At 39.5% G+C, this 21,959-nt stretch overlaps 1 protein-coding gene across 2 annotated transcripts; it reads right to left on the minus strand.

Moving 5' to 3' along the window:
* Nucleotides 1–1,089: 1,089 nt before the first annotated feature.
* On the minus strand, nt 1,090–21,354 carry Naa50 (N-alpha-acetyltransferase 50, NatE catalytic subunit). 2 transcript variants are annotated; one of them, XM_048346638.1, is made up of 5 exons: nt 21,233–21,354; nt 8,188–8,321; nt 7,487–7,606; nt 5,846–5,912; nt 1,090–3,972 (listed from the first exon to the last, which is right to left on the minus strand). In XM_048346638.1, the coding sequence occupies exons 1-5, from the start codon at nt 21,238–21,240 to the stop codon at nt 3,795–3,797; spliced, it is 507 nt and encodes a 168-aa protein (XP_048202595.1). In that variant the 5' UTR covers nt 21,241–21,354; the 3' UTR covers nt 1,090–3,794. The 2 variants fall into 2 exon arrangements, with proteins under 2 accessions (XP_048202595.1, XP_048202593.1); XM_048346636.1 differs by having other exon boundaries at nt 8,188–8,324.
* Between the last annotated feature and the right edge of the window lie 605 nt (nt 21,355–21,959).

Genomic DNA, 21,959 nt, shown 5'->3' on the forward strand with positions numbered 1-21,959 from the left:
TTGAGTGATGTTATAGATACCAGGCAGATTATTTTTTGAATGAAATAAACCCCTTAAGAGCTTTTTGACTATTAAGCATTAATTTATGCATAATAATGATCAGTAAGGCCTGATAGCTTGTCTTCTACAAATGATTTTTCCTTCCGGCCAGTCCTGGGCTTGAACTCAACTCCTGAGCACTGTACCTGGCTTCCTTTAGCTTACCACTTGAGCCACAGCACCACTTCCGGTGCTGAGGAATCAAACTTAGGGGTTCATGCATGCTAGGCAAGCATTCTACCACTAAGCTACATCCCCAGCCCTACAAATGAATTTTTTGTTTGGTTTTGTTTTTGCCAGACCTGGGGCTTGAACTCAGGGCCTGAGCACTGTCCCTGGATTCTTTCTGCTCAAGGTTAACATTCTGCCACTTGAGCCACAGTGCCACTTCCAGCTTTTTCTATATATATGTGGTGCTGGGGAATCGAACTCAGGGCTTCATGTATACGAGACAAGCACTTTACCATTAGGCCATATTCCCAGCCCACAAATGAATTTTTTGAAAAAAATTTTTCTTCTTTTCTCTTCTTGTTCTGTGGTACTGTGGATCAAACCCAGAAAATTGTACATGATAGGCAAGAATCTATGACTTAGCTACCTTCTATACAGATAAAAAAATTTCAATTCATGTTAGTTATGGGGGAAGGATGGGGAAGAAATGAAATCAGATTCGCCCAGCCTCTGAACCTTCACTACAAAAAACAAAACAAAATGTGAATACATTGCCAATACACACTACTAAAAAGCTTGCAGCCTAATGTGAATGTAACTTTTTAACAATTACACTCATAATACAACAGTATATTTCCTAGGACTTTTCTTTCACTGGGATCATGTGACAATTTGTGCAATTCGTTATTAAGTTCCAATAGATCTGCATTACCATGCCTGTTTTACACAAAGACTGCTTTTCACGAGCTTGTAATTTAGATCTTAGATAACTGAGAATTAGCAAAATGGTAGACAATGACTATATACAGTTGTACACTGCAGGATTCAGCATAATTCAGGGATTTTTTTCCTGACACATTTATATACATCACAGATCACTACCAGAACATCACATAAGTTTATTTCAGATGTAACAGCAATGTTAAAATTGACAAGTTTAATTCGTAACTGCACCAAGTAAACTTAGCCATTTAAGTATTTTTAAAGTTATTCCCTCCAAAAACTGAGGGAGCTTTTCTTTTCCACCACCACACACCATAGTTTCCCAATAGTTCTGTTTGGAGGACTTTCAATTGATGAGTAAAAACTGCTTTAGAGATACTTCAGAACTCCTTTCCTCAAATGAAAATGAATCTGGACAAATTATATATTGCATAGATTTCTCTACAGATTCTTTTCCTTAGAATCTAAATGCAAATACTATACAGTTAAATTTTAACCTATTTGCCCCAGTATAAACTATGTCCTAAAAAATGATATAATCAGTGATCCTCCAGTTAATAGAACTGTTTTACCTCAAAGATTATTATTTACCAAAATAACCAATTCAACAAGGAGCATTACTTTTAGTCTTTACTGATTCACAGGCATATGTAGTGCCCAACTTCTACCTCTTCCACATCTTTGTCTTCTGTAAGTGGATGGAATTATTCAATACAAGTTTGATGTAAGACAACCCATTAGACACACTTAAAATTTAGGTTATGTCATTCACTAGTGTGGAAAAAGAAACTATGTTAGGGAGCCTACACAATCAATTCAAACTTTAATATTTTCCCCTCTTTACATAACATGTATCTAATTTCATGAGGCAGCTATTCGGTTTTCAATAACCACACTTAGGAATACATTCATAGGACTGCTTAGATAGTCCAGGTGAAAGGGTTATAGAAATAGAGGCAGTGTCATCTCAGAAAACTCATTTATATATCAAAATCTATTTTGATATCTGAAGTTTACATACAAAAAGGCTGATTTCTTCAAACTAATTATGTTTTCGGTAACTCACGCACTCTTCTCTTGGCAAGAGCAAGCTGAAGCTTATCCATAAAGGTAAAGGTGCTTAATGCTAAATTGTCTTCTAAGCTCAGATTTAGACTTTTCAAGAAACTAATACCCAAGAAACCAGCATAGTCTTTCTACTTTTTTACTATCTTAAGATTACAACCCTATAAACTCAGCAACTATATTCCTTCCTCTTTTTTTCTTGGCACTCAAGACTGTTGAAGTCTATTTTACTTTGCACTTACACCTTCTCAAATAAAAACAAGGTTAAAAGTGTGCACAAACACTTTGTAAAATAATTTTTTAATCTACTCATAAATGAGTCTTTTATCCCAGAATTTTACATAAGAGGATAAATATGAATCAAACTGCCTTTTAAAGTCAAGTGACAAGCCCTGTGTATTGTTTCAAAGTCTGAGACACTTCTTGAACCATCACTACTTACAATCTAAACTCTTCTAAATATTAGCAATGGAACAATGGGCTGAAAATATGAGTAATTCGGACATCTCTCGTCCTACAAAAAGTTACCAACTTGTCAAAGATACCCTTCACACCAGAAATGATCTGGCACAAACCAGAACTGTCAATACAGGAGATCACAGTGATATTTGCATTACTAACACTTTATACTTCTAACCTCTCCAAGAATAGAAACAATGAGTTTAACCATACCTCTTATTCCAAATTCTTAAATTCAATATTATAGGCACAAGAAAATAAGCAAATCTGGGATGTGCTCCAACAGAAATGCAACAGCATAGCTATGTTATTCTTAAAAATACTGTCTATTCTTTCCTATATAACCAAGCACTCAGTGGCTACACTTTTACAGCCCACCTTAGTTGACAATAAATGGATTTTATTGTGCAACAAACCTATCTAAGCTTTCTTTAGGTATTTTTCACTATGTCCAAGAAAAAACAGGTGCTTATTTAGAGGTACTGACCTACAATGACATCAACTCCATTTTTAAGGTTAGCCTATCATCTGGCCAATTGAAACAAAAATACAAGAAAAATTCAATCACACTGAAATTTCTTCAGGTCAGTTAAAGGCCTAACTCTGGCTGGCATATTAAAAAAATTAATCTCACCAGCCTACACTCCAAATGTTAATGCCTCTAGGAACAATCAAAAGCAAGAAAAATAAACCTAACAACTGGCCTACTATTGAAAAAGCAATTTAACCAAATTCTTAGATAAAAATATAACACTACCTACCGTAAACTGTCCCACCCATTAGAGAGGAAAAAATTGCTTTAAAAACCTAAGTAAGCTTGTAATTTCTCACAAGGATTACACATGGTCCAACTCCTGAGAGAGTGCTCAGAAGGACTAAAGACGGAGTGAAGGCAAATGTCTAGGGATTGGTATCCCCCCAAAGTAAGTCTTTATAAGCCCAAAAGTACCACAAACACACTAAACTTGTCTATGAACTAGAAAATAAGATATTGCTACTGCTTCTTTTTATCTACTGAGATCAACAGTTTTTGTAGGCTCTGACCTTCAATATGAAAGCAGGACATAAAATGAGCTAAAAATTTCCAAGTCATCTGATACTAGGAGTAACTGAAACAAAAGAGATATACCGTCTTCCTTCAATCCAACCACCTCACAAAAATAAGAGAACTCAAACAATTGAAACATGATTTTAAAAAGTCTGTGAAAGTATTAAACTTTTAGAGGAAAGAAAAGCAAGAAAAACGAATGAGGGAGAAAGCTTAAGGAGGGGGGAAAATCAATGGGCCTCTTTTATTTGGCGACAAGCAAGTGCAAGAAAGTTCATATGAAATTTGTTTAGTTGTCTGTCTTGTGCATATCTGCATTCTGAAGAGAGGGAACTTTGAGGTTTTTCTGAAGGACGTGAGCATCTGCAGGCTCTATCCTCTTATAGTAGTTCTTCTTTGTCTCAATAATCTCAAAGCCAAACTTCCTGTAGAAGTCAATTGCTGACTCATTACTGATCTGGACATGCCTGAAATATAAGATGGTAACAAACAATAAATTTTACATTCCATCAGCTTAAAAAAAATAATTTACCTTATTGTTATTAGAAAGGTGATGTATATAGATTCCAATTACATAAGTTGGATAAGTACATTTCCTTTCCTATAGTGTCTTCTGTTTCCACCAGCATTTAAGTCTTCTCCAAAGACAGATTAAAGGAGCCTGGATTATTGCAGACACTCTCTTTACATTACCAGTAGTCAACAAAGATTAGTTAATTCATAAGAGAGATAACCTCTTAATCTATCTTTGTCATTTGCAAAACAGATGATTGTGATTAGGTGGCTCAATAATAGTTGTTCATTTTACAGTTAACAAACAAGTTAACTTTTTACCTGAGAGAAAAGAATTGAAAATAGGCAAAATAACTGTAGAAATGAAGAAATAAAAATATGCTATTAAGGAATTTGAACTTTCTGGGGCTGGGAATATGGATGGCCTAGTGGCAAGAGTACTTGCCTCCTACACATGAAGCCCTGGGTTCCATTCCCCAGCACCACATATATAGAAAATGGCCAGAAGTGGTGCTGTGGCTCAAGTGGTAAAGTGCTAGCCTTGAGCAAAAAGAAGCCAGGGACAGTGCTATAAGGCCCTGAGTCCAAGGCCCAAGACTGGCAAAAAAAAATAAAAATAAAAAATAAATTGAACTTTCTAAGCCAGGAGCTAATGACTTACACCTGGTAATACAAGATGCTAAGAGGCGGAGATCCGAAGACCACAGTTTGAAGCCAGCCCAAGCAGGAAAGTCTGAGAGACTGTCACCAGTTAACCACCAAAAGCTTTAGTCCCACTGTGGCTCAACTGGTAGCACTCCAGACTTGAGCAAAAAGTTAAGGGACATAGCCCAGGCCCTGAGTTCAAGCCCTAAGACTCCCCTAGTCGCACCAGAAAGAAAGAAAAGAAAGAAAGGAAGAAAGAAAGAAAAGCAGGAAGGGAGGGAAAGATGATGGTTGTAGTCTTAAGTTTTTACTCTTAATCCAAATATAATCTTAGGGGTTGAGAATATTGCTAGGCGGTAGAGTGCTTGCCTAGCATACATGAAGGCCTGGGTTCGATTCCTCAGCATCACATAAACAGAAAAAGCCAGAAGTGGTGCTGTGGTTCAAGAGGTAGAGTGCTAGCCTTGAGCAAAAAGAAGCCAGGGACAGCGCTCAGGCCCTGAGTTCCAAGCCCTTAGGACTGGCCAAAAACAAAAAACTAATATAATCCCAGATAGGCCATCTCTGATTTGGGTTATTAATCTCTAATTTCAAATGAAGATGGCAACTGATAGCCTTGAACAAAGACAGAGAATGCAAACATGAGAAAAATGTTATTTGTGACCTTGAATTCTGAACTTGTAAATTGTAATCCTAATTTTATCTCCATGATTTTAAAACTCTTTTCCCAATATAATAAAGTGATGTGTTTTATCTCAGGTTCTTAATCTATTATTAAAACCAAGCAAACCTTTGTAACAACTATAATACACCTTCCATATTGATGAATTTTGACAAAATTCAGCCAAACCCAAATTTCAAATATTCAGAGAAAAATTGTTTATTGAACATGTACATTAACAGCACTTACACCGTATTTAGTACTAAAAGTAACCTAAGTGTCTTTAAAAACATATTGGGAAGATATGCATAGGTCATCTGTAAATAGTATGACATTTTATATATGAATTAGAACATTCTCAGAATTTGGTAACTAGGGGTTAGGATGGGATCTTGGAAGCAACCCCTTACAGATTATCAAAGGACAACTAAACATACTATCATGGTGTTTTCAAATATACAATTAGCAAGGACCAGGACTGGCAAAAAGAAAAAAAAAAGTATCAGTATTCTTGTACTTACAGATAGATGTTGTCAAAAGTGCCATCTTTTTCACAGATGTTTAAGACGTGATTTAACATTTTTGTTCCTGTAAGACAAATAACCTTATAAATCAACGTTTAAATTAGACATTTATTTCTCATCTTAACTACTTAATGTAACCTACCTAGTGTAGAACTTATGAGGTATTTAGACATACTTATTTCCTTAAATTTTGTTCTTTGTAATAGGTTACCTCTTGGGGCTGGGACTCAGGGCCTGAGCACTGTCCCTGACTTCTTCTTGCTCAAGGCTAGCACTCTGCCACTTGAGCCACAGTGCCACTTCTGGCCATTTTCTATATATGTGGTGCTGAGGAATTGAACCCAGGGCATCATTTATGTAAGGCTAGCACTCTTGCCACTAGGTCATATTCCCAGCCCTACCCCCCCCCCCTTTTTTTGGCTCAAGGCTAGTACTCTACCACTTGAGCCACAGCGCCACTTCTGGCCTTTTCTGTTTATGTGGTACTGAGGAATCAAACCCAAGGCTTCATACATGCAGGGCAAGCACTCTACTGCTAAGCCACATTCCCAGCCCCTAGTTTACCTATGTTTAAAACTGTTAGAACAAGGGCTGGGGATATAGCCTAGTGGCAAGAGTGCCTGCCTCGGATACACGAGGCCCTAGGTTCGATTCCCCAGCACCACATATACAGAAAACGGCCAGAAGCGGCGCTGTGGCTCAAGTGGCAGAGTGCTAGCCTTGAGCGGGAAGAAGCCAGGGATAGTGCTCAGGCCCTGAGTCCAAGGCCCAGGACTGGCCAAAAAAAAAAAACAAACAAAAAAACACTGTTAGAACAAATATAATTGCTTTAAAGAAGCTTTCTAAAAACATGTTGGGCTGGAGGTTGGCTTAAGTTATACAAGGCTTAAGTTATACAAGGCTCTCATTTCAAATCCCTGTATTGCTGAGGCCTTAAGCTTTCAAGCCTTAAGCAAGACCATCTCTCAAAAATATAACAACAGGGCTGGAAATGGGGCTTAGTGGTAGAGTGCTTGCCTAGCATGCATGAAGCCCTGGATTCAATTCCTCAGTACCACATAAACAAAAAAGGCAGGAAGTGATGTTGTGGCTCAAGTGGTAGAGCACTAGCCTTGAGCAAAAGAAGCTCAAGGACAGTGCCCAGGCCCTGAGTTCAAGACCAGGACTAGTAAAAAAAAAAAAAAACCCACACAAATATATGTATGTATATATACATATGCGTGTATGTATACACACACACACACACACACACCTCTAGGGCTTCCAATTGAATTACATTTTTTTTTTTTTTTGGCCAGTCCTGGGTCTTGGACTCAGGGCCTGAGCACTGTCCCTGGCTTCTTCCCGCTCAAGGCTAGCACTCTGCCACTTGAGCCACAGCGCCGCTTCTGGCCGTTTTCTGTATATGTGGTGCTGGGGAATCGAACCTAGGGCCTCGTGTATCCGAGGCAGGCACTCTTGCCACTAGGCTATATCCCCAGCCCTGAATTACATTTTAATAAACACAAGTTTTCACATTATATAATAATCCAGTAATGCTTTCCCAGTATTCCTGAAAGAAGTTGATTAATAGATCAAACAGACTAACAAACCATGTACTTATGTATCTCTAAAGAAGTAAAACACAAATAGTTTTACCTATTCCTAGTCTTCGGTAAGGTGCAAGACATCCTAGTGTCATGATGTAAAGTCTCTTCTGATTCTGTGAATGATCCACCCTGCAGCACACTGCACCGACAGCTATATCATTGAAATAGGCTGCCATGGAGAATACAAAGATACAAAGTTCAACAAAAAATAACACAACTTATTTAATTTCCTCCTCCTCTCTAAATGACTAAGTTATTGCTAGCAGCATTAAATTTTATTCAGCTAGGGGCTGGGGATATGGCCTAGTGGCAAGAGTGCTTGTCTCGTATACATGAGGCCCTGGGTTCAATTCCCCAGAACCACATATATAGAAAATGGCCAGAAGTGGCGCTGTGGCTCAAGTGGCAGAGTGCTAGCCTTGAGCACAAAGAAGCCAGGGACAGTGCTCAGGCCCTGAGTCCAAGCCCAGAACTGGCCAAAAAAAAAAAAAAAATTTTATTCAGCTACACTATATTAATATCAATGGCTTCAAGCCTCTTACACTGTCTGTGGAAGGCTAGGCCTTCATATAATAAAGAACATTTAACATTTCCTTTTAAAATTCAAATATTTATCTTGATTTCTGAATTTTTTTCCCTTGAAACCAGGATCACTACAATTTTCTCACTTGTAAAATAAAGGTATTGGTTAATTCTTCCTGCTCTATCTAATACGATTTTTAAAAAGAGAAGAAAAAAAACATATGATACCAAGCTTTGCTAACTCGCCAACCTCCAGCACATCCTTGTAGAACTTGTCATTGTAGCTGACCGGGAAGATGACCTGGTTTAGTCTCTTCAACTGTTTAATATTGTGTGGTGTCACATCTCCCAGCTCGATCCGGCTACTGGAACAAATCAAAATGTACTCAATAAAATATAATTAGCTTTATTTGTTAATAAGATGATCAAAATCATTAAATAGTAACTCATTTTTCTCATGACTGACAAATCCAACCTTGTCATCCTGACTATAAATCTGAAGATTACCACTTAAGCACATTTTGCTACACATTTAATCAATACAAATTCTACCCATAGCCTTTATAAAACTGCACACATTCAGAAACAAACATACTAATATTAAAATGTTACTAAGAAAGCCCCAGTAAGTACCCAGCAATAAATGACAAAACTTTCCTTGTATCTTACAGTTAAAAAGATTTAGATATAATTACTGATGAAAGATCACTATGTAATACTAAAGTGGTAGTCAAATGGTTTTCTATATTTTATAGATGGGAATGTAAATACTCTCTTGAAGACATTCCACCATTATGTACTAAGAAGCTTAAAAAGTACATCTCCTTGGTCCAAACTAATCCTACTTAGAAATTTATTCTAAAAAACAATTAAGGTATGCAATTACTGTACATTCTAATTAGGCCCAGGAACAATCAGAACCACAAAGGTGGTACTTAAAATTCGTATTCCTAGCTGGCTTACACCTGTTATCCTAGCTCCTCAAAGCTGAGACTTGAGGATCACAGCTAAAAGCCAGCCTGCGCAATGAAGCCCATGAGACTTTTATCTCCAAAAAGCAAAAAAAATTTCAGACTGTGAAATATGCAAATTAATTATTTGTCCAGCGTAACCCATCACAGAAGTTCTTAAGAACCCAGAGGAAATGTAAAACAAAAAAAAAGAGGCAGAAACAGAATTTCTTTAATGAATGATGATGTTGAGCATCTTTTCTGTATTTGCTACTAGCTATGTGCATATGTTCTTTGATGAAATGTCTATGCTTTGCTGATGGTGCAGGCCTTAGAATTAACCCAAGATTTTGACAACTGACTATAAGGAAAGAACTACCACTTTTAAAAGCCTGCTTACCTTAGCCGAGTTTAATGTTCTTCATGTAAACTGTATACAAATGCTTTATTACATATATAATTTTGCAGTGACTTGTTTGTTCATATTCTTGCCAGTGCACTGTAACAATGCAAGATACTAATAGACTCAACAGACTTCTCTGTAACATATCAAATAATTTTCCATACAACTAAAAGTTTTTTTGTTGTTTTTTTGGTCAGTCCTGGTGCTTGAACTCAGGGCCTGAGCTTCTTTTGACTCAAGTAGCTAGCACTCTACCAATTGAGCCACAGCACCACTTCTGGCCTTTTCTGTTTTATATGGTACTGAGGAATAGAACCCAGGGCTTCATGAATGCTAGGCAAGTACTCTACCACTAAGCCACATTCCCAGCCCAACTAAAAGTTTTAAGAATTTTTGAGGCAATCTTGCCAAGCTCAATCTGGTCAAACTCAGTATAGCCTAGGCTGTCTGTGATCTTCAGATTCTCCTGCCTTTTTGGCTTCCTGAGTTGTACATATAGGTGTATAATACAACTTTGGTTTTAAGGTAAGTTTACTTATTTTTGTGCTGGTCTTGGGGCTTGAACTCAGGGTCCGGGTGGAGTCCCTAAGTGTTTTTTGCTCAAGGCTAGCATTCTACCATTTGAGCAAGAGCTCCACTTCTAGTTTATCTGGGATGATTAATTGTAGTTAAGAGTCTCATGGACTTTTCTGCCTGGGCTGGCTTTGAACCACAATCCTCAGATCTGTCTCAAGTAGCTATGATTACAGGCATGAGCCACTGGTGCCAGCTAAAGAAAATCTTCATTCATTCATTCATTTTCACCTCTGCCTCTTTCTTTTTTTAGGCCCAAGAACAAGACTTAAGATTGGTACCTGAGGCTTTTGCTCACTGGCAAGCACTTTACCAACTGAGCCATGCCTCTGACCCCAGTAAATTTATTCTTAAAAAAAAAAAAGATGAAGCATTTTAGCCAACAAGCTTGTAGACAGTTTGAAATCTGATGTGAACAGGCATATTTTAAAAGAACGTTAAAAAACACCAGATAGGGCTGGGGATATGGCCTAGTGGCAAGAGTGCTTGCCTCGTATACATGAGGCCATGGGTTCAATTCCCCAGCACCACATATACAGAAAATGGCCAGAAGTGGCGCTGTGGCTCAAGGGGCAGAGTGCTAGCCTTGAGCAAAAAGAAGCCAGGGACAGTGCTCAGGCCCTGAGTCCAAGCCCCAGGACTGGCCAGAAAAAAAAAAAAAAAAAAAGACACCAGATAATTAAATATGAAGATGACCAGCTCATATTGTTTTTTGGTCTTTTGTTTTAGTCAGTTGTAGGGCTTGAATTCAGGGTCGGGGTGCTGACCATGAGCCTTGCTCAAGGCTAGCACTCTTTGAATTCCAGTGCCACTTCCCATACTATGTATTTTACTTAATAATTTTTTTTATATTTTTATTTATTTATTTTTTTGCCAGTCCTGGGCCTTAGCACTGTCCCTGGCTTCTTTTTGCTCAAGGCTAGCACTCTGCCACTTGAGCCACAGCGGCACTTCTGGCCATTTTCTGTATATGTGGTACTGAGGAATTGAACCCAGGGCTTCATGTATACGAGGCAAGCGCTCTTGCCACTAGGCCATATTCCCAGCCCCCCATACTATGTATTTTAATTATTTTTTTAAAAAGCTTTTTCTGTGAAAGATTCATTTTAAGTATGTATAGGCAGAATAATGTGATGTCTACAATTTCCTTTGAAGTGCTCCAGCTAAAAAGGAATAGGGGAAGAATCAAGTAAATATGAAATAACAACAGATTCTACTTAGTAGAACTGGATAATAGGGTTCACTGTACTATTTACTTTCATAAACATTTGGATTTTTCCTTAATGAAAAGAAAAAAAAAATGCCAAGGACTGCTCATTACTTGTCATAAACTGCAGTACTTTGATGTTTTGTGGAAACTTTAAAGGGTGGCAAGAATGTTAGTTTTGGTACTAAAAGTGATAGTTAAAAGCTTTTTGCATATACACAGATGTGCACACACATTTGGACAGTGCTGGGATGGAAATCAAGGCCTATGATATACTGGTTAATTACCACTGAGCTACCACCCCAACCATGTAAACAAACATACATATTTAAAGTGGAGAAAAAAAACCCACAAAATTAATTATGTCCTAAGCCACAAGAGCATTAGGCTCCCTGTTTTTTTCGTTTTGTGCCAGTCCTGAGGCTTGAACCCAGGACTGGAGCTCTGTCCCTGAGCATATTTTTTTTTTTTTTTTTTTTTGCTCAAGGCTAGTACTCTTCCACTTAAGCCATAGCTTAACTTCTAGCTTTTTCTGAGTAGTTTATTGGAGATAAGTCTTAAGGGCTTACCCCCTTCGGCTAGCTTTGAGCTACAATCCACAGATCCCAGCCTCCTGAGTAGCTAGGATTACAGGCGTGAGCCACCAGTGCACATCTCTCTGAGATATATTTTTAAATTACACAGTGGAGTTTAAGTATTATCCAATGTGATAATTGGTAAAAGGAGCTTACAAATGTGTCTGAGAAACAATTTTCAAGAGAATGAAAAGAACTATAAAGATACATTGCAAAATTCATGAATGCATACCACAATCATCTTATCAGTTCAAAACTTAGCAAAAAGCTCTACCATAATTTCTCCAGTAATTATGCATGTTACAGATAATTGTACACACACTATCCAATTTAACAATTACCTTTCCAGAGTTTGTAGCCTACAGCTTAAAAATTCCAGAAATAAGCCAGGTGCCAGTGGTTCATGCCTATAATCCTAGCTACTCAGGAGGTGGCTGAGATCTGAGAACCTAGGTTCAAAGTCAGCCCAGGCAGGAAAGTCAGTGACACCCCCCACCCCCGCATCTGTAGTGGGGCTTAAAGTCCAGGTCTGAGCACCGTCCCTGAGCTCTTTTGTTCAACGGTAGAACTCTTACCATCCCACTCCAATAAACTACTTTAAAAAAGCCAGAAGTGGCATTGTGGCTAAAGCACTAGCCTTGAACAAAAGCAGCTCAGGGACAGCATCCCACCCAGAATTCAAGCCGTAGGCCCAGCAAAATACAAACAAAATTCCAGAAAAAAAAGTAAGTTTTAATTGATCATAAAAAAGTCTTAACTATTACTCAGTTCCATCTGGCCACAAATCACCATTTTTTTTCCCTCCAAGTACATCTGCACATTATGTTAGCTTCCTGTTACTCAGCTGTCTTGGTTATCAATGAATTGCAGTACCTGTGATCAAGTTCAAGTAACCTCACATAGTAGCCTGATAATGGAGTCATTCACTTCACTATATATTACCATCTTCAGCTGGTTTGGAACCCTGAGTAACTCCCTCAGATCACAGCTTCCTGAAAACCTAGGGTTACAGGCATGAGTCACTAAGTGCCAGGCTTTCAATCATACCTTATATGTTGTAATATTTGAGCTCTTAATATGAAAGTAAGAAATCTTTATTCACAGCTTACAAAACAAGCTGTGTCAAGAGACAGTACTTGTATTAGATAAGAAGCACTATCTTTGTCCATTTTCTGCAGCTATAACAGATTAGGCAAAACAGTAAATAACAGAACTTTGGACTCACAGTTCCGGACACAGAGGAGGCCAAGATCAAGGGAAGATATATGCAAAAGAGGAGAGGGAAAAGGAGACTCAAGTCTGTGACAAAAGTCTTAATCTAATCATGAAGGGGAAGTCCCTACACCCAATTACTTCTTAAAGATTCCATCTCTTAGCCCTGTTACAATGGTAATTAAATATCAACAAAGTTTGGAAGGGGATTTACACTACAAAAAGCTCTCAAGTATTTTGGTATATTAAAGTCATAATGGCAATTATGACCATAATTGTAAAAACAAGTTTAGTGGTAGTATTACAAAAGGCCACAAGATGGGGCATGACTCCACAAGTCTTTTACTGTACAAAGTGTGACTTTTAAAGATCTAGAGTAAAAAGTGAAAATCAGGCCAGGTGCTGGTGGCCCACACCTGTAATCTTAGCTACTCAGGAGGCTGAGATCTAAGAATTGCATTTCAAAGCCAGACTGGGCAGGAAAGTACCTATGACTATAATCTCCAATTAACCGCCAAAAAAATCAGAAGTAGTGCTGTGGCTCAACATGGTAGATAGAGCACTATCTAGCCTTGATCTGAAAAGCTCAGGGACAGTGCCCAGGCCCAGAGTTCAAGCCCCACGACTGACAATGACAATAACAACAACAATTGCAAAGTGAGAATCAGGTCTACATCTGTCTTAGGAACTCCCACTACAGATGCAGTATCAGCCATATTATGTTCCTTCAAAAAAAAAAACAAAAAACATCTTTACTCAAAGACCCCTGAGAGTCTGTGTAAGAAGAGGGAGGGGGATATTAATCTCATACGGACTAAAAAAGGTGCATTTGCATAAAACTCAAAGAGCATCTTTTAGGAAGGATCAAAGTATAGCTATAACCTGATTTAAAATTTTTCTTTTTTTTTTGGCCAGTCCTGGGGCTTGGACTCAGGGCCTGAGCACTGTCCCTGGCTTCTTTTTGCTCAAGGCTAGCACTCTACCACTTGAGCCACAGCACCACCTCCGGCCATTTTCTACATATGTGGTGCTGGGGAATGGAACCCAGGGCTTCATGTATACAAGGCAAGCACAATTGCCACTAGGCCATATTCTCAGTCCTTAAAAAAATTTCAAGATGTGGATTTTGTTCTAAAGTCTTTTTTTTTTTTTTTTGGCCAGTCCTGGGCCTTGGACTCAGGGCCTGAGCACTGTCCCTGGCTTCCTTTTGCTCAAGGCTAGCACTCTGCCACTTGAGCCACAGCGCCACTTCTGGCCGTTTTCTGTATATGTGGTGCTGGGGAATCGAACCCAGGGCCTCATGTATACGAGGCAAGCTCTCTTGCCACTAGGCTATATCCCCAGCCCCCTGTTCTAAAGTCTTGCCTTCAATAAATCACACTGAAGAATAATTCCTCTAGAGAATAAACTCCTCCAACCTAAAAGCAAGCCAATTCTGGATTTAATCAAAGCACATCTTAAATACTAACTTTTTAGGAGGGCTTTATCTTCTCCCATCAAGATTTTCACCTCATGTGAAATACACTGTTTTTCTTTCAAGAACATCTCTGCACTGCTACAAGCATTTATTTTTACATTTTATTTTTTCTACTAAACTGTAGGACTTAAGAGTAGTTGCTTTCAAGCAATTACTACATTATCTACACTGAATCCAACAATTTCTAGCCCTTGATATGTAACCGATGGGGCTTTCTCATCTCACCTACATTTTATAGTAGGTTTTCTCAATTACTTTATTACTAATATTTTGGGTTGGAAAATACTTTAAGGGGAAAAAAGGTTCTTGGGAGTGATGGATGTTTATTGGCATCCTTATATCACTGAGAATTGAAATAGGACATTTTCTTTATTACCATTTAAATGTTAATTATTTCCAAATTCCAGAATCGTGGCATGTATTTCTGATACTGGTGTTCTCCATAGGTCTCTGAAATTCAATTTGTCCAAAACAGACCACATAATTTATTCATGATATGGTCATATATTAATAATACCTACCTCTATTCTTCATCTTTCCTCCCTCTCTTCTGCTTTCTGACTACCATGAGGTTTAGTTTACTCTGCCACGTTCCTAATAATATATTCTGCCTTAAAACAGGCCAACAGCAAAGGAGCAAGCCAACCATGTACCTCTGGTATTGAGAAAAAATATATTCACATTTCCCTTTTAAGTTCCTTATGTAAGGAATTCTGTTCTATTTTAATTCGTTAGTTCTGCATCCACAACTATCTCCACAACCTTTTCCTATATTCTTTCCCATAGGATGATGGATCAAGTCCACATTTCAGATGGAATTCTAATAGATTATTGAAGAAAGTTTAGAGCAAAGGAGATCATGTGATCATAATGTAATCAAAATAATCTTTATATAAAAGCCCCTTATCAACTAGCTATCGCCACTGGTCTTGTTTATACTCAAGTAATATTTACCATATGTACTACTTCATAATCTTGGAACCTATTAAGTCCTCATTCTTTCTTGACTTACCTTTGTACTTTCTTTGTTCATTAATAGACTACAAGATATGTTCTACAATTGTTAACTGAGATAGAATGAAGTTTAAATGAGAATGCCCTGCTTGGCTCAGTGCGCATATTAGGTATTTGAAAGAATATTATACATGAAGGGTGAGAGGACAAGCACGATAGCAAACTGAAGAAAGCAGCTTGAAAAGAACAATTTAAGTATGACTCCAGGATTTTGTTTCTTGCCATCACAGAAACGTAGTGCAGACAGAACTAAAAGAGGCAAATTTATGTCACATGTCACCACAAGTTTCATTAAGACTTCTTTGATTATACTAAGTAACCCTGCCATTTGTGGTATGCTGGACTTGACATTTAGAAATATTTGCCTTCTGAAAACAGATTTACTATGTTGTTTTATACATCAGGCATATTAGGTATTTTGTCAAGAATATTATGTCCAACAGAAACTTAATTCAAGTCACATATACAAATAAAATTTTGTAGTATACATTTCCAAACAGGTGAAATAGTTTCAGCCTGTAACCAAGACCAAACAACTACTCTAATGGACAATACTAGTATTTTGCCAGTAAGTCAACATTGAATTAAGTCATTGACAGTAAAGGTGGCAGGTAGTAGGGTAACACCATTATAAAATTTAAAGCACACAACTCGTGCTGGGTCCCAGTGGCTCACATCTGTTATCCTAGCTACTCAGGATCTTAGGGTCCTGGTTCAAAACCAGCTGGAGCAGAAAAGTCTGTGAGACTCTAATTTCTAGATAACTCACCAAAAAGCCATAAAATGGAGGTATGGCTCAAGTGGTAGAGCTCCAGTCTTGAGTAAAAAAAGCTAAACGACAATGGCCAGGCCTTGAGTTCAAGCCCTAGCACAAAACAACCAAGAGAAAATCTATCTCTTCTACAGCTAACACCTGGAAGACAAAATTAGGGTTCTACAGCATGAAATAACAAAGTGAAATTTAATACATGTTTTAATTGGGTCTGGCAAAAGCCTTTGAAAAATAATGTTTTATAAGACCTAGAAAGAGATTTCAGTTGACAAGTTCACATACAATAATGTAAAATTAATCTGGCCACAATCTATAAGAGGAATGCATAATTTCTATACCATTAGTCCCGACACCTCACTTCTCCAATCATGTGCACAGTAATATTCACCAACAGTCAAGGTATTAGAAAGTATGATAAGAGGGAGAATATATCTGTAGCAATGGGTGAGTACTTAGCTCCTGACTGACCTTTCAAAAAAATTCTTTCCAACACAGAAATAGAAATTCTTATTTTTTTTGTTCGGAGCTTTTTTGTCCACAGAAAACAAACACTACTGATAGCAACACAGCTCGCACATACCAGTATGGGTAACAAATGTACTTTCTAAATTATACAGTGAATTCTACTTATAAATACATGCAAACAAAGTATCTTCTAATGCTTTATGGTAGAGTTGTACCTAATCATTACAATCTGGAATAGATTTTAATTTTCAATTTATTTACTTCTTTGGATTAGGATACTACATTGTTTTTAAAAAATGGTATTTAACTATTTTTAAAAATATGTAAGCTTTAATGTACACTTAATAAAGCAAAGGATCCATTACAAAGTAATTGTTAAAAACAGAGTACCTCAATTAACAAACCACAAGTTTTACCCGAGCAAGGAGTATGAACTGCAGGTTTAAAAAGTTGTTGGATGCTGTTTCAGCCCGTTTTTCTTGTTGTTTGGCTAACACAACGTAATTTTAACAAGAAAGTTTTAATTGCCACATAAGGAACATATGGTAACCAAGCACAGTGCTAATTCTAGGTACCTGGGAGGCTAAGGCAGAAGGAGTGAAAGTATAGAAGGAGTGAAAGTATATAGCAACATAGCCAGACATGGTGGTCCTCCAATTAAGAACCCAAACTATGGGATGAATAGGGAGATTGTCTTAATAAACTAAGATAATTTGGAAAACATCACAAAGCTGTTAACAGCTCCCATACCTCAAAAAGCCAACAAAGATACACAATACTTCATGTAATTCAGAAGACCCCGTGTCCCCAATTCGTAAGGCTGTTTTTTGACTGCAGAATCTAGCATTTTTCTTTCTAGTAACATTTAATCAGTGTCTCCTTTTAATGTTTCCATAGCACCCCTTGTTGTTCTATATTTATATTATCCCTACCTAATTTTATATTTTTACATTGGTTAAATGTGTTCACATCTCCTTAGACTTCTAAACTAGAACCAATCTATCTATTATAATTGAAGGACAAATGGATTTGGTTTTACTTGCATTATATCCATGACTACATTGCCACACCAGTCATAGCTGTCTTAAGGTAAGCTTATTTGAATATCATCTTCACTAGAGAGGAATAAAAATTTTAAAAAAAAATCTTACCATCTACAAATTCAAGCCAGTATCTTTAGTTTACAAAAACCAGTGTAAAATGAATAACATCTCCCAACATATCTCAAACTTCCTAATGTGCATATAAACACAGAGGTTAATAACTGGAAATCTACTAAGAAAAATACCAATACAATGGAATATCTTATTACTATCAATCTAAAAAATAATCAGCAAAAACTATTGTTCAAAGTGTGTCCAAAGTGGTAAAGCAGCAGTACAAGTGAAAGGCCCTGCATTCAAACTCCAGTACTGCCATAAAAAAAAAGCCCCTATAGTCTCAAAATGAAATAACAGGCATCAATGCACGACAGCTATATTTATATTTTCTTTTTGTGCCAGTGGTAGGGCTTGAAGTCTAGGCATGGGCGATATCCCTGAAGCTTTTTCATTGTTTTTTTTGTTTTGTTTTGTTTTGTTTTTGCCAGGCCTGGGGCTTAGGATTCAGGCTGGGAGCACTGTTCCTGGCTTCTTTTGAGCCACAGCGCCACTTCCGGCTTTTTCTGTTTATGTGGTGCTGAGGAATTGAACCCAGGGCTTCATAAATGCAACGCAAGCACTCTACCGCTAAGCCACATTCCCAGCCCATCCCTGAGCTTTTTCATTCAAGGCTGATTGTTCCATTCTTTGTGCCACACTTCCATTTCCAGCTTTTTGCTAGTTAACTGGAAAAAAGTTTCAAGGGCTTTCCTGCCAATCCTCAGATCTTAGCCCCCCCCCCCCCCAAGAGCTAGGATTCCAGGTGTGAACCACTAGCACCAGAACCCAATGCACAATATTTAAATATAGGTTTTGCAGTTGGGAGCTTTGCAATTCCCAACTTCAGATCTATCCAACTTTCTGTTCAGTTAGTTCAATATACAATAAAATACCTAGCAAATAAAAATTTATACAAAAAATTGGAATAGGGCTGGGCATATGGCCTAGTGGCAAGAGTGCTTGCCTCCTATACATGAGGCCCTGGGTTCAATTCCCCAGCACCACATATACAGAAAATGGCTAGAAGTGGCGCTGTGGCTCAAGCAGCAGAGCTCTAGCCTTGAGCAAAAAGAAGCCAGGGACAGTGCTCTAGACCCTGAGTCCAAGCCCCAGGACTGGCCCCCCCCCAAAAAAAAATTGGAATAAGACAGTATTTTCTATGGTCAGAAGACTGACCATATTGTACATGGTGATTCTGGAACCCAAAGAATGTACTATATCCTGACTTCATTTGAAAAACAAACTTTGAATTTAATTAATGAAAAGTCCATCTTAATCTGGGAACACAAAGGTCTATTTTTTTTTTTTTTTTTTGGCCAGTCCTGGGGCTTGGACTCAGGGCCTTAGCACTGTCCCTGGCTTCCTTTTGCTCAAGGCTAGCACTCGGCCACTTGAGCCACAGCGCCACTTCTGGCCGTTTTCTGTATATGTGGTGCTGGGGAATTGAACCCAGGGCCTCATGTATGGGAGGCAAGCACTCTTGCCACTAGGCCATATCCCCAGCCCAACAAAGGTCTATTTCTATGAAATAATCTTGAAATTGTTCGGTCAAGAAGGTAATTTTAAGCTCACAATCAGTAGGTCTAAGAATAATGAAAATTCAGTTCCAAATAGATTCATACCGATTCAGTTATCTATAGGTTTCATATAGATTTGATGGATTACTTTTAGGGATCTGCCTCCATAACTTTACATTTACTCGTTCAAAATTAAAATAATTGTTTGATAAGTACACTAATTCAAAGTAGACAGAGCATTATCTCTGGCCCCATTTCTATAGCAAGTTACCAGGAAGAACGTCACATTCTGTGAAAACAGAACTAGGTCAAAGAATTTGCTCTAAACATCCAAAATATTCTTCAGAATTCCTCTTTTTATAAATCCATAGCAGTTTTAACACGGGACTCTTCAGCCTCATTTTTGTTACTTTAATATAACATGGCACATATGAACGGTGTGGCAACGAGAATTAAAAAAAACAACACTCTAAATTAGAGATGGCATTCATACTCAAAGATTACAGTAGTTTACCAGAAAAACTAAACTTCTCAAAATGTTGGATCAGATATAAAATAAAAAGTCAAACTTCCTAGATTATGATGGAAAGTGGAGCAAGATACACAATTCAACACTTAAATGAATATCCAATAAAGCAAAATCAAAGTGAGAAAACGTATTTCAAGCCTAAGACCAAAAGGAACTTTGAGAATTTCTCCCGCGATTTCAAACAGATACGTATTTCCGGCAGTATGAGATTGCCTCGAAGAGAGATTTAACTTTCTTCTCAAAAGACGTACTGAATACTTTGAACAGCTTCGCTAATTTATAACACTATTATTATTACTATTATTTTTTGCCGGTCCTGGGGTTTGAACTCAAGGCCCGGGTGCTGTCCTTGAACCTCTTTGTGCTCAAGGCTGGTGTTCTATCGCTTGAGCCACAGCGCCACTACCATCTTTTTCTGAGTAGTTCATTGGAGATAAAGAATCTCCCGGACTTTCCTGCCTGGGCTGGCTTCGAACTCATATCTGCCTCTGTAGTAGTCAGGATTACAGGTATGAGCCTCCAGAGCCCATCTTCAGTTACAATTTTTATCTGACTTAAAAACTCAGGGATCTCAGAAAGCTCTTTTAATTAGTTTACATTAGTTACGAGGGCGGTGTTTATTGTTAACTATACACACAGGTACTCAATCTCGGAAAGCTTTTAACAGCTAAAACCCTTCCAATTCTTTCTCTGCTGTTCACACATATAAATGGTAAAGAAACAACCTCATTCACACGAAAACTGTTAATTTCCTCCAAGAGGGAAACTGCAAGATCAAAACCATGTCCAATAAAGTGCAGAAAACATGCCAGAATCCCCTCACAAAACTATGGGGCAAAACAAACTCCTGAAGCAATAGCTCCACCTACTGATCCTCAATATTTCCTTAAATATTTTGGCACCCCAACTCCTAACAGGGCTCCAGCTCATTTCCCCCCTCCTCCACTCGCTCTGCCCAACCCTAATCTAGTTGAGTCACTAGCTCTTAATACCCATTCCTGTGCTCTTTATTCCGCTTCCTCATCCCTCCAGAAGGTTCTGCACGCCCCCTCCACCCCTTCGCCAAGTTGGGAACGTCCGTGAAAGGTGTGCAAAGATTGCAGATTCCGAGCCGGGGTCTGGATAGGAGCACAACTAAACTACAGCACTTTGAGCTGGTGGCCCAGGCGGCCGTCCGCTCCAGGGTAAAGCAGCTCCCAGCGCCCCACAATAGCTTCTCCCGGTTGCTCCGCTCAGCACACGGTCGGCCTCGGGGCTCCAATCCCGGGCTCCGTACCCCGCGGGGCCTCCGAGGGCCCGCCAACAGCCTCGCCTCCGCCCCCTCCGGCGGCACAGCGGCCCACGGCGCGGTCGCGGTCCCGCGCCTCTCCTTCGCAGGACTCCCCGCTCCGCCCGGGCCCACGCCCCTCTACCGGGCCCCGCGGGCCCCCCGTTCCTCACCCTTTCATCTTCCCTGCCTGTTGAGGCCGTCGTTAGCACCGCTCTCCACGCCGTCGTCCTCGCCGCCCTCACCTCGGGCCACTCAACCCCACCAGCCGGCCTCCTCGCCTAAGGGAAGGGAGTTGAGGTGACGGAGGCCGCGAAAGCCGAGCACGGCCCCCGAGGTCTCCCGAAGGGGTAAGGGTAGTTCCCGCCGCCGCGCTGGTACCGTCGCTTCTCCACACGTGCACCCGGGGCACTCGGCTCCCGCCTGCTGCCGCCGCCACCGCCGCTGCCACCGCCGCCAGCCAGACCCGCCGCCGCGCTGTGACCTTTCACCCCGCCCCCTCTGCGCGCCGGCGCGTCCGAAGCTTCGCGCGCAGCCGCACTATGGGCCTCGCGGCTCTCCTCTTCTCCCCCTCCCCCTCCCCGCCCGCACCTCCATCTTTCTCGCGGGCCGTGCCTCGCGGTCGTCACGCTCCGCCTCCCACCCCTTACGACACGACTGGTGGGGCTCGCTTGGTAGGCCCGGGCGGTCAAATCCGGATTTTTCCAACCCTTCCTTCTCTTCTCCCACATCCGCAAAAAAAAACAATTCTTTCCCCCACCCCGTCGTTTCTAGTCGGTCGTCTCCCAGAGTGACCTTCAAACGCTCTTGGCTCCTTCACAGGGATTTGTAACACTTGATTTCCCTAAGTGTAAAGAAGTCGGTGGGGACACTCGGGTGTGCTTTGAAAGCGAGCACTTT

This window comes from Perognathus longimembris, chromosome 5 (assembly GCF_023159225.1).
Source record: "Perognathus longimembris pacificus isolate PPM17 chromosome 5, ASM2315922v1, whole genome shotgun sequence".
Taxonomy (NCBI): domain Eukaryota; kingdom Metazoa; phylum Chordata; class Mammalia; order Rodentia; family Heteromyidae; genus Perognathus; species Perognathus longimembris.